At 35.4% G+C, this 14,452-nt stretch overlaps 1 protein-coding gene across 3 annotated transcripts in view; it reads left to right on the top strand.

Moving 5' to 3' along the window:
- The first annotated feature begins 9,560 nt into the window (after window positions 1-9,560).
- Window positions 9,561-14,452, top strand: part of pcsk5b (proprotein convertase subtilisin/kexin type 5b) — a 162,241-nt gene continuing 157,349 nt past the window's right edge. For all 3 annotated transcript variants that reach the window (XM_028456388.1, XM_028456390.1, XM_028456389.1), the window contains exon 1: window positions 9,561-10,159. In XM_028456388.1, the coding sequence (XP_028312189.1) occupies window positions 9,974-10,159 (186 nt within the window). In that variant the 5' untranslated portion in view covers window positions 9,561-9,973. The remainder of the gene's footprint in view (window positions 10,160-14,452) is intronic.

Raw genomic sequence — 14,452 nt, 5'->3', positions numbered from 1 at the left:
ACTGAGATACAGTACTCACACTGCTACCATTGAACAACATTTCCTTTTGACGTGTCACCTTGACCTTTGCTTAAGGTCATATTTGAGGTCAAGGTCAGTCTTCTTTTTCTCCTGCATTATTATTTTCAATTAGTAAAAATAAGCTTGTCAACAAATCCAGATACAGGTTGTCATTTTTTTCAATTGTCAAAGACGTATTTGCCTTGCGAATACAGGTCTTGCCAAGTTATGGTTTCATGCAACAGTAATAATAATGGGTTGTATTTATATAGCACTTTCTTTGAGGAGACTCAGTGTGTTACAGAAACCTTTATTCATTCACATCAGTCATACCAGTGGTGGTAAGCTACAATGTAGCCACAGCTGTCCTGGGACATACTGACAGAAGCGTGGCTGCCATTTTGCGCCTATGGCTCCTCTGACCACAACCAGCATTCATGCACAATTCATAGATTATTCTTTTTCAAATTAAAACTGCTGTACTCTATACTTTCACTTCCTCAATTAAAAATGTAGTTAAAGAAAATACAGTGTAAAAATGAAATAGTCAAAAAATTATAGTTTTGTAATTTTTTACATTATTCTTCCTTTTCAAATTAAAACACCACCACACAATCTCAAACTGTATTCTATACTTTAACTTCCTCAAATATAAATCTAGTTTTTAAAAAATGCAGTAGAAAAATTTAATCATTTAGTTAATTAAATAAATATATTTATTGTTATTATTATGAATTGATTAGTATGCATCTATCTTTTATTTATTTATTTTAAATATCCAGTATAGAAATATCTGAGATGGTGCATCTTGTCGCTATAGTGCTACTCATAACACTATTCATATATCATAATAACAGACTATTTATATATACATACATGTACACTATATCACAAACATGGTCAAAAAGTACTTTTTTAAAAAGTCTCTGGTGTTGCCAGAAATGTGTTGTATCCAAATGGGTTGACGCCCCAAAAAAGATTGAAAGACACTGAGGTGACATGTCTCATTTTTATTCCCTGGATATAATTAGTTGGTGGGAAAATATTTCTATGTCTATAAGTTGTTTGGAGTCTTTTTTTTACCCTTTTTAAAATTGTTCTGTTTTCCAGGCAATCTTTGAAAATGCAGAATCAGCTTTTCAACCCGAAAGAAGAACAAATTATAGAGATGACTTTAAACATGAATTTAGGCAAATATAAACAACACTTTTTCATTTATTTTCATTCAAGTATAAACAATTTGAAAGAATTTCAGTGAGGACAAGGACATCTGAAATTAGATTGTGTAAATTTATACAAACTCATGCTGAAGTGTTTTTACATTTTAATCACCGCTAGATGGCAGCAGATAACATGACTTCATTTACTGTTGAATTAAAGTTTAAAACAGAGATAAAAATGATTTTATTTTTCTCTGTGATGGAAAATAACACTTTCGAATCTCACTGCTCCAACCAGAACTGATCACTGAACAAATACAGCTCACATAGACCAGGGGTTCTCAACCGTGGGGTCAGGATCCCATTTGAGGTCACCAGATGTTGGGAGGGGTTGCTAGATGCCAATAAAAAAATTCTTGGAATAATTATGAAGCCATTTTTGTTTATTTTTACCATTTTTCTGCAACTACACCAAACTTGCCATATCTGAAGCTAATTACATCACTTTTTCTGACCATATTATTCCCATTTCTGCCAAGTTCTCCATCAAATTTGATTGCCTTTTCTGCACAATTTCGGTACTTATATTAAACCCTTTTCACCACTTTCCCAACTAATGTAAAAAATGTCGACCCATTATTGTCACTCTTTTCACCATATTTCATGCTTATTTACGGTTTGTCATGTCCAATAGTTGTAGGTTTAAACTAATTGTTCTAATATTGACACCATATTGAACCATTTTTTAACCACTTTTTCTGTCTGTTTTTGTCTCTAATTTGTCACTTTTAACCAATTTGTGGTTTTTACAATCCCATTTTACCATTTTTGGTAACTTTTAACCCATTTTTTCTGATTTAAACTAGGATTTACATATTTAAGGTGACTATATATTAGGGCACAAATGATAATAAACTTCCTGGATAACAGTGGATATTATTCAAATAAATAAATGTAGTTATCACAGATTGATAGAACATTGGACCATCATTTTGCTGACTTTATGGATGGACCCCAAAAAGCTCTCGGCCTCTGGAACCTTTGTTCTGGGGGTCACGGGCTGTGTGAACAAGCTTCAACTCCTGAAACAGACAGACAAACTCTATAGACTTATATCATTAAGTATAGTATTTTGGCCCCAATGCTCCTAGTGTTTGTCCTGTTGAATGTGGGGAGCGTTGCAAGCTCCCCCCCCCCCCAGAGGAGCGTGTACAGCCCTGGAATGTAGCTGACAAAGAAGCAGTGCCAAGAAGAGGTGAGTGGATGTCAATGGGAGGATGAGATGGTGAGTGGCAGCTGCTATTGAGGTCTAAGTGTTGGAGCCTATACTGCAGTAAGGTCAAAGGTCAAAGTGAAGTTTAAAGGCCAACCTTGCAGGACTCCCTGGAAGCTCATGCAGAGGGTGGTTTACGCCAACAACAGGTGGGTGACAGTGGTGATGAGCAGGAGTAGGGGTACAAAATGTAAAAACTCTGTCACTGTTTCATAGCTGACGTCATATGAAGATTTAGCTCATTTTCCTCACATTTAGCTATTTTTTCTTACATTAAAGACAGACATTCATGTAAAGCACCATGCTCTAATGCAGTGGTTCTCAAAATGTTTTGGCTCAAGTACCCCCTTTTTCCTTTTTCTGAATCCGGCAACATTTTGCTCAGAATTATGGGTGTGCGTTGCTATGAATGTGATGATATGATAAGATTCACAATTTGCATGTCACAATACGATACAGTATATCCCGATACTGAACAATACAATATACATCACGATATATCACAATGTCACCTTGAATACAAATACACAAAATACAAAATGTACAAAATACAAATGGCATGAAATGCAATTTATTTCATTTTTTTTTAATCTTATGAAGACAAGTAAATGGTAACTAAGTGTAATTCAAGTACAAATATTAAAAAAAAACAAGTGGCATGTTTAAAAATTTAAGTTCTTAAATTCTTAAAAAATCTAAATGTTATATGTAAGTCTAATTGTTAAATGCAACTCCAAATGTTAAATCTAAATGTTAAATCTACATCGAAATGTTCAATCTAAATTTAAAGGTTAAATCTAAACCTAAATGTTCAATCTAAATCTAAAGGTTAAATCTAAACCTAAATGTTAAATCTCAACCTAAATGTTTAATTGCTCGCCAAGTGTAAAGCTAAATGTTTAGAAATTATGCAAAGTGGGAAAGTCAGCGCCTGTCGATCAAGAGGCTTCAACCACACCACCAACTGCGGCTCAGTGAGTGCGTAGAGGGAAAGAATCAGAGAAAAGGAGGTTGCATATCAGCCGTGGACAACTTCCCTCAGATGTAGACTTGCTGAGAGTACCGGCATGCTGTTCTTAATATTGCCAATGATGAAGATACCGACGATGCAGAAGACATTAAGCTTTACACTTGAAAACCAATTTAACATTTAGATTTAACATTTAGATGTATTATTTATATTTACATTTAATATTTAAATTGAAATATATATTTAACATTTACATTTAACATTTAGATTTAGATTTAGATTTAAGAATTTATACTTAACATTTATATTTACATTTGATATTTAGATTTAACATTTACATTAACATTTATATTTATATCAATATTTAGTTTTACATTTAACGTTCATGTGTACGCATTTTCAACAGGGATATATAAGAATGGTTTTCAAACTTTTTAGGCTCAAAACCCCTTTTCTCTTATTTCTGAATCCAAGTATCCCATTTGTCTAACTGCAACATTTTTTTGCGTAGAATACTGACAACATACATTTTAAAGAATTAAATTTCATTTTTAAATGGAATGAAATAGTATATAGTGCATCCTGAATATAATACTATTAATATAATATTAATGCAATATTTATAGCTTTTATCATTTCCCGTCATCTTCAACCTGGTGTGGGACCAAGACTGAGCCTTGTATTTTCAGTTCATGTTCTAATCAAAATAATTTCCTTCACTAAAAAGAAACATATTAAACCCCGTATTTTTAATGCTCTCATTTGTTAATTTTCCACTCTCTCCCGCTCTCAGTCTCAAGTACCCCCTGTAGTGCCATTGCGTACCCCCATTTGAGAAACACTGATCTGGAACATGCTGTTTAACATGAATTTCTGTCTAAAATGGAAGAAAAATGAGCTACGTAAATGTTCATAATATATTGGTTATGAAACAGTGACTGAGTTTTTACATTAGGCACCACAAACAGGAGGAAACAGGATGAGGAGCTTTCACTAAATGGAGTATCATCTGATCCAAGAGGTGAAGGATTTATATGACGCTCAAATGTTTGATATCACGACTACCTTCAGAATCTTGTGGGAGGTTCCCTTGGAAAAGTATTGGGTTTAGACCTGAATGAGCAAATGAGCCGTGGTAGTGGAGGACAAAGCCACTTGGCCTGAGTCTCCATCAGGTTCTTCTATTGTCTAAAGCATCACTGAGGCTGCGTAAAGATTCACCCTGTTGTTTCATTGAAGAGGGACAGGAATGCACCAGGAATGCCCCTCTGAGTGTTTGTTGACACTTGGCTCTCACATGTTGACAAAGACTTTTTTGTTGGGGTTCACCCAGTTCACCCACTGGAGAAACTCTGGGAGCCGTGAAGCTGTCACGCAAGATATTGCGACAGTTTAGGGCCGGAATAGAAAACAGGGGGCCCCTGGGTGCTCAAAGCAGGCTTGGATTTGATACTGATATTAGTATCTGCTGTGTTTCTTCTTCTTCTTCTTTCCCTTAAATCTGCTCCTTTTTTATTTCCAACTGAAAGGGGAATTATAACTGAGTCCTGTGCTTTCATAAAACCTGCTTTATTATGCGCTTTATTCCTTTATATCGCCAGTTGAGGGACCATGAAATGTCCTTCCAACCCCCACTTGTTTTGAGATGTAACAGTGGGGTCTATTCACCAAGAAATTGGCAGCAATTAGTGCAATTATGCTGATTTTTGCTTGTGTCCCATGCAGAACAGAGTTTTTTTTGCAGTGCATGGAGAGATCTCAAGGAAAGAAAAAAAAGCCTTGAATGAGAGGCTCAGCTGCAAATAATGCCAAGCACATTCCTTGAGGACAGCATTTACTCAGCTGTGACCATGCTGCAATAGGGGAACGTGATTGAAATGAAGCGTGTGGTGTAAGAAGACGCCTGATGGACACTGGGAGGTCATGGGATTTACTGTGAAATCAGTAAATCAATGTTATGTTACCCCCATATTCTAGACTGAAGAAGCAACTCACATTTGATCAGACATAACGTAACAGGTCAAAGCTCTCTGAAAATAGCTAACTCTAAATCTAAATTTAGGGTTTTTGACAATACATGAAATAATCAAGGGTGGGACGATATACAAAGTTCACGATATGATACAATATATGATGGAGGAAAAATAACCATGCCTGTATTTGACTCTAACTCTAAATAAACCCTCATGTTTATTGTGGGTAGGACCTTTTCAGCTCAACAGGAATAAAAAATACAAATAAACAAGACCAATTTTTCCTATTTAAAGTGCAAAAATTGTCACTATGACTACTGACTATGGGTACCGTGCGATTGTAAAGTTGCGCATGCTAAAATGACTTCTTGTGTTTGTGATAATGAGCTTTTATTTTGGTGCTTCTGGTGAATTTGCATATTGGCTAGATATTAAGTTTCGCCCATGACATTTAGATTTATCATTTAGATTTATATTAACATTTAACATTTAGATTTATATTTAACATTTATATTTAATGTAACATTTAGATTTTAGATTTAACGTTTAGATTTAACATTGACAATATATTTTTATTAGAGAAAATATCAAATATCACAAATTTCCCAAATATTGCTGTAAATCTGGTCAAAAGTAACATTCATTGAATGTTAAATAATGTTCAGCAACTGTATGTTGCTAAATGTTGCAAAAAGTTGCTGTTTATTTTAGCATGCTCAACTTTACAATCCGTTCCCTATAATTAAAATAAAATAAATTCATGCCAATTTAAAATGAAAACCAAATCATATCATCATCATCATGACATTCTTCAAATATAATATTCCAACCTTTGCATGAACTCTGCATAACACATTTAAAAAACTGTCTCCTGTAGTTGGAAATGCAAACTCACTTGGGACAGATGTAGCAAAGATATCGCATTATCGCGATACCACCTACAACGTTGACGATTCACATAGTTTTATTACGTGGGCCAATCGGACTCAAAACGCCCACACTTTGTTGTTGTTGTTGTTGTTGCGTACACTAGTTAAAATCACTACTTCTCTGTCATTTGTGAATAGATCAGGCTGAAATTTGGTAGTTATAATCTATGGATAGGGATGTAATCATTCACTCAACTCCAGATAAGATTCAATTCATGATACTGGGCTCACGATACGATTCTCTCACAATTTATTTTACAAAATGGGACTGTAGAAAAATATTCCTTTATTTTTTTGGGGTAAAAAACTATAAAAACTACTGTTTTCCTTTTATTTTTCATTGTCAAAAGAATCCCTTGATAAACTGTTCAAAACAATGCAATTTAACTCAAAATAAATCTTGAATGAAATAAATAAAGGAATAATACAAATGAAGAAGAAGCCTATTAATTTAAATTCTGGTTCTATAGTAAACAATGCAAAACTGCATAATAGTTCTTTTTAAAAGTGCAACTGAAAATATATTTTGTGCCTTAACAATTGGACTTAAAAAAAAACAAAAAAAAAACAGTAATTTCACTGTATTTAGGTCAGATATTTGTTTGGAACAGCAGAGGGCGCTGGTAACCCAGTGGTCGATTAGCATGCAGATATCTTGCAGTGAAGAAGAGATGTTATGCAACCAGACAGAGCTAATAGAAAAACGTGACTTTTACAGATATTCACGTAATATTACAGATATTTTTTGGTGCTAAAGGGGTAAAGAATCATTTATGAACATGTTTAAAAGTAGAAGGCGTCAATCGTGATACCTATGAATCGATTTTTAACTGCTTTACGATTAATCATTACATCCCTATCTATGGATGTTTATGAATCAACGCTCCGAGTCCGATTTTTGATTTCATTTTTTTTTAATCTTATGAAGACAAGTAAATGGTAACTAAGTGTAATTCAAGTACAAATATTAAAAAAAAACAAGTGGCATGTTTAAAAATTTAAGTTCTTAAATTCTTAAAAAATCTAAATGTTATATGTAAGTCTAATTGTTAAATGCAACTCCAAATGTTAAATCTAATTTCTAAATGTATGAGAACATAGTCGTGAGATATATCGCTTCAAAGGCAATTCAACATAAATTGCGATTTTACGTTGCACAATTTGATTTGTTTTACTCGGTGGAACCAAGTCATTTGACTGAATCCTCAAGACCATGGTGCGTGCTAGTGCTTTTAGGCGTGGAGACGTTCTACGGGCCCATCCGTAGTTCATCCGAACTTGTTTGTTCATCTATCCATTTTCGGACCCGCTTGTTCCTGTTTTTTAGGGTCATGGGGAACTTTTTTGTTTTCGTCTTTAAACAGTTATTAAATAATTAAACAATAATACAAATTTTAATTAGATTTTTAATTTTTTTTGTTTTAATTTCCTTTTTAAAGTAAAACACCATCACACAATCTCAAACAACTGTACTCTATACTTACACTTCCTCAGATGTAAATAAAGTGTACAAATGTAATAATTGAATATATAACTAAACAATTACCGTATTTTTCGGACTATAAGGTGCACCGGATTATAAGGCGCACTATCAATGAATGGACCTAACTGGGTCTATTTTCATACATAAGGCGCACTGGACTATAAGGCGCACCGGTTTGTTATTATTATTATTATTATTATTATTATTATTATTATTAAGACGCATTAAGCGAAATAAAATAGATAACTCAAACTTTATTCAACTCATTAACAATAACTCTCAACATTGTTCAGGTTTAACACATAAAATACAGAACAATACACTCATTTTTTCAGTTCAGTATGTTGAAGCACAGTAGTTAATTTCATACATAAGGCGCCCCTGATTATAAGGCGCACTGTCAATTTTTGAGAAAATTAAAGGATTTTAAGTGCGCCTTATAGTCCGAAAAATACGGTAGATAAAAATAAAAATAATATTTTTGTGATAAAGTATTTTTTTGTGATATCAAAATGGGTTCACGACCCAAAATAGGTTGGGAACCATATGGAGGTAGATTTGTGTCTTTATTATTCAATAAAATAAATACTATCAAAAAAAAAAAAGTTTACTTCAAATCGAAAATAAATAATTTCAATCAAAAAAGTTTTCAAATGCAAAAAGAAAAATTTGATACCCAAAAAATTGCATTTGAACTCTATTTTTCCTGTTTTCAGGGTCACGGGGGTCTCCTAGTGGCTATTTCCAGCTCTCAGGGCATTAGACGAGGGTACACCCTGGGCAGGGCGCCAGTCCATCACAGGTCAACACACAGATAGACACACAATCACTCCTACATGTAATTTTATGACTCCAATCAACCTAAAAGTCATGTTTCTGATTGTGGGAGGAAGCCAGAAGAAACCTAAGCAGCACGGGGAGAACATGCAAACTCCACATAAAAAGACAGAAAAGTCCACCCCAGGACTTGAACCCAGGACTTTGTTGTTGTGAGTTGGACGTGCGCCCGGATTCAAATTATTCAGGATAAATTAATTCTAATGTAAGAGTTATTCCTGATGGTGGCGCTAGAGAACAGGTCAATGTTTCATTATCAAGGGCTTATTTATGTATTCACCAAATAAACCAAGTGCGTGACACAAAAACTTGGTCAACATATTTCTGAACATACATTTCTGAAAGTAAATATCCGTGGGGTCAGATTGACCCCAAGGGTCAAATGTGTTTGTAATATTTGAGGTTAATAGGAGGTGTGCATTTGTATTTAATCCACATTGTGTGTATGTATGTATGTATTCTGTTTGTATAGGTTTTGTATATCTGTATATGTATATATTCTGTTTTATGGTTTTAATGTGCAATTTTTTTTTTGCACTTTCTATCAGTACTGTGTACAGGCCCAATATATATATATACACACACACATATATATATATACACACACACACACACATATATATATATATATATATATATATATGCTGCTGAAACTCTGCCAATTTCCCCTTTGTGGTACAAATAAAGGGTATTTTATCTTATATTTAATTAACTGTTTTTTATTGAATTATGCACGTTTGTCTTTCTTATTTTCTGTGTTCTATGTTATTCTGGAGCATCTGCATATATAAAAAAGAAGCTATTTCCCTCTGTGATAAATACAGTATATCTGATCCTGATTTTGATTGTGGTCAGGCAGGCTTTAGGACCCGGGGCAGCAGTGTGTAGTTGTGCTGTAGTTGTTTCCATTCTCCCAGCGTTGGCCGTTTATCTGCGGGGACTAGGGAGGCGCTGTAGCCATTTCTCCTCCTGAAAGCCAGATGAGCTGAGCGGTTAACATCCGAGCTGCCGGCGGACCAGACCTCCGCGCGCTACCGACTCACGCGTAAAGACGCACGGCACACACACACATACACACACAGCACAGTTCCTCCTCGTCCACCGAAGGAACAACAACGGAGACGGAGAAAGAGCAGCAGCGGTGGACGGAGTGAGGGCTCAGCAAACTTTAACTCCTCCATGTGGACAGCGGAGCTCGGAGGATAAGGTGTATTTTCCTCGCCTCCCCCTGCGTGTGTCCGGTGGATATTTAGCGGTTCTATGAGAGTCCTGCTCGGACACAGGAGAACTTTGGTTGTTTGCCTGCGCGGCTGAGGAGGAGGAGAGTCGGGGTAAAAGTGGGGGGAAGATGGTCCCCACCGCCGCCTGGAGAAGGAGCAGGAGCTCTCTGTGCGTCCTGGTGCTGTGGCTCGGCATCGCGTCCCCGCCGTGCAAAGCTCGGATTTACACCAACCACTGGGCGGTCAGGATAGCAGGGGGAGCCGAGGTGGCCGAGCGGATAGCGGACAGATACGGCTATAGGAACATGGGACAGGTACGTGGTTCTAATCACTGGTTCCACCAACTCAGAAAGTACGAACCGAGGTTTGAGGTTCTGAACCCAAGGCTCAGAGTCTGTGGAACAACAGGTGCTTCCACAGAGTTTCCACATGAGGAGAACCATGAGCTCAGCTCTAGTGACGGTTATGATCACTGACTTCTAAAGCAGGGGTTCTCAACTGGTGGGTCGCGGACAGCTGGTCATAAACAAACAAACAAATAAATAAATACTTAGTGTTTCCTGGAGTTTACTGGGCATCTGACACATATATAATCTTATTTTAAAAACATGAATGTATATATTTTCCTGTGCAACATGCATTTAGCACGCCTGTCAAACGAAAAGCTTCTTTCAAAATAAAAGACAAATCCAATATTCTTAGGACATTTTTGCCCCTTTTCACTTTTTTATTTTATTTTATTTTTTAGACTTCAGCTACCATATGCCAATAAATATAGCCTTTTCCCTATTTTTGTCAATTTTTGCAAGTTTTTTTTTTTTTTTTTTTTTTTTTTACCCTTTTATCCAATTTTTGTCCTTTCTTAAATTTGTTGGAGCACTTTTTTTTATATAGATAAGCTAACATTTGCCCAATAAATACCACTTGTTTCCTTTTTTCCTGCATTTTGCCTCTTTTTGTTCCACATTTTTGCCCTTTTTTCAATATTGTTTGCCACATTTTGCTCATTAAAGTGAGTGGAGGCAGACATGGTAACAGGTGGTTAAAAATGTCCCAAAAGTGGGCAAAAGAGTGGAAAGTGACAAAAACAGTAAGGAGTGGCCAAAAATTGGCTAAAAAAGAGAAACCAGGTGGTATGTAATGGCAAAGGATAGCTTTAGTGAGCAAAATGTGGCAAACAATAGTGAAAAAAGGGTAAACATTGAATAAGGGCAAAAATGTGGAACAAAAAGAGGGAAAATGTAAGAAGAAAGGAAACGAGAGGTAGTGGGCAAAAGTGGCCCCCAAAAAATGAGAGAAAGGACTAAAAGAACTTGCAAAAATGGACAAAAAAATGATGAAAAAGCTGTATTTATTGGCATACGGTACTTTTTGAAAAGGGGCAAAAAAAGGAAGTTGCAAAATGTCCAAAGGAAAAGGATAAAGTTTACCCCTTTTATTGTTTTTTGGGGAAATAATAATTAGAATTAAGACATGAGCCACATGTTGAGAATCACTGACTTAATAACATCTTCTGGGCTGGTCTGGACAGAAAATGTCATGGCTGAATTTTTGTCCCAGTCCACCCCTGAAACGTCTCTCTTGTCGGACTTGTCTTTTGTTTTGAAAGAAACTTTTATTTTGACAGGCATGCTGTAACATGCATGTTGCACAGGAAAATATATAGATTTATGTTTTAAAAAAAAAAAAAAAAATATCTGTATGTTTTCAACAGCTTTTTTTGAAAAGCTAAATTTGGTTGGTTGAATTGGTTGCGATTTAATGATCGTGGCAAAATGTATTACCAAAAATAAACGTGGAGGGTGAAAATAACTAGTAACTTTTATTTTGAGTACTATTTAATTGAGCTACTTTTTACTTGTACTTGCAGTATTTTATGTATGACTTACTTGTACGTGAGTACAATTTTAATCAAGTATCAGTACTTTTACACCTGTGTTTGGAGGAAGATGAGGGACCTCAGGGAGACACTTTCACTTGTTCTTCCCAATTCATCATCTCCTTTGTTGTGCTATTCATTAGTTTTAAGATGGTCAAACCTTTTCCTGCTTCTTGGAGAATCATCAAGTGACCACTTCAACTACATTTATTGTAACCACATGTATTTTCTATCAGGAGGCTAACCCTGGGCAATACATCGAGATTTTTATTTTGACGATATAGAAAATTACACTATCACCTGCAATGTTATATTTTTATTTTATAGGTTTTTTTTTGTATTGAAATACTTGTTTTCAGAGTCACTGTTTTCACCGCTTCTCTGAACAGCATGAAAAGCATAGTTGGATGGATTTCTGAGTGTGTCCCAACTATAGAACTCACTCACACGTGCTGTCCCTTATAGGAGAAAAAGACAAAAGTAGCACATATTTTGCAGCTGGTTGTTAATAAATGTGCCTGTGTGGCATTTTTCGTCAGTAAATGTAACCCAGAATTATCTTTCTGGTCTGACTTTGTTGAGTTAGAATTATCTAGATTTATACCATATATCACTATTGTGAGAGAAAATATTGAGATATGAGTTTTGGTCCATATCGCCCAGCCCTACAGTAGGCTATATAATATAGTGTTAATGTTTACATTTGATACGTTTTAAAGTCTAAATCCTTATTTTTCCTCTGATGGCCACACAAGGTTTGATTTCATCTAAAAAAAAATAAAAAGCTGTACCAGAGAAATAAAAGAACTAAAAACTATATTATTGTATGGGGAAAAAAAAGGCCAATTTTGAAAATGAGTCACCTCTGAGGAAGACTGACAGTTGGCAGTCAAAACATGTTAGGTGATCAAATTTCCTGAAAAAAGTTGTCTTTAACATATTATTGGCAACAATACATGATTTTTCTTAGTGATCCATGATTTGAGCATTATTGATACCCTTTGTGTTTTGACCAGAGATACATTTTGAAGTCAAAGACAATTGGGACAAAAGTCCTTAACTGAGTCTAAAATATGACAAAATGGAACAACACGACAACCACTCTGAGTTTAAACTTATATAATGGGATTAGGAAATCTTTTTTTTTTTTTATTATTTAGTACAATCAATAAATAATGGTGTTCACGTTAGAGCTGGGCGATGTGGACCAAAACTCATATCTCAATATTTTTTCTCAAAATGGCAATATAAAATATAAATCTCAATACTTTTATTTCAAATAAAGTCTGAGCAGAAAGTCTGGGTTAAATGTCCTGAAGCAAAATGCCACACAGACACATTTATTAACAAACGGCTGCACAATATGTCTTTTTCTCCCATTGGGGACAACATGTGTGAGTGAGTTCTGTAGTGTGTAGCTTGTTTAGGGGAAGGTCTGGGTTAGTACTAGGGGTGGGAACCTCACGATACGATACGCAATACAAAGCTCACGATAACGATTGTCTCACAATATGACGATACTGCGATTATCGATATATTGGTCAGAAATCAATCTACGATAATCTATGACATAACAAGAAAAAAAAAAGATGAAGTGAAATAATACAATTTTTATTTAATATCTCTGAAAGACAATACATTGAAAAAGTGTCCTATGAACAGTGACACTATTTTAGTGCAACATTTCTGTAAATAAGTGTCAACATACCAATGTAAATGAATAAGTATCTCCAATCGTGCTTTCTGTAAACAAAAAATAGTCTTTCTTACCAGTGACATCATTTTAGTGCAATATTCCAGTAAACAATATATTGGTACATTTTAGGGAAAAAGCAGAAAAGGTTTTGAATAAATAAATAAATAAATAAATAAAAAAATAATTAAAATTATTATTATTTTTTTAAATAGAAAAAAAAGATACGTAGCGGGAGCATCTCAATAATCGATCTTGCGGAAAAATATTGCGATATATCGCCGTATCGAGATATTGTCACACTCCTAGTTAGTACACATAAAAAAAAAATCCATCTAACTGTGATTTTCATGCTGTTTTGCGAGAAAGCAGTGACTTCTAAAACAAGTATTTTAATACAAAATAAGCTGTAAATATATATATCGATGTAGAAAATTACAATATTGCCAAAATCGTAAACTCAATATCTTGAAACTCGATACATTGCCCAGCTCTAATCAGAGCTTAGGCTTACTGTTCATCAGTCTTACAGCTTCTAGAAGAAGTTTAAACTTGTATAATGGGATTTAAAAATCTTTTTTTTATTTAGTTCGATCACTAAATGTGTGTGTTCACATGTGACGGAGCAGCAGGAGGAGTTGAAATGTGTTATGACGGAGTTTAAAGAGCAGTCATGTGCACTAAAGAAATGGTGCACACCAGCTCAGACCCCACACACCGTCACGTAGCAGCCAAACGAGTGGCTAGTTCAAGTCTGCGCTTGCCACCGTTTGATGTGAAGATGTCGTGGAGCGGGGGGTGGGGGTGTGGGGGCATTCTGACAGGTTGTTGTGGTGTAGCCTAGTCAACAGCCATTGAACACCCCCACCCACCAAGCCTTCCACCTTATCCAGCCTGCCCACCCACTATACTCCACACAGGGAGTCTTAATGGCCTCGTTTATCCCATCTCTTTGATGGGAACTAATGTGTAGAGCCCCCATGGCCCTCATCCTTTCCATATAACCACCCCCCATAGGAATTCCCCTGTGGCGTG

This window comes from Gouania willdenowi, chromosome 9, assembly GCF_900634775.1.
Source record: "Gouania willdenowi chromosome 9, fGouWil2.1, whole genome shotgun sequence".
Classification (NCBI taxonomy): domain Eukaryota; kingdom Metazoa; phylum Chordata; class Actinopteri; order Blenniiformes; family Gobiesocidae; genus Gouania; species Gouania willdenowi.
The sequence above is the reverse complement of the archived record's forward strand: the minus strand, read 5'-3'. Positions and strand labels throughout refer to the sequence as shown.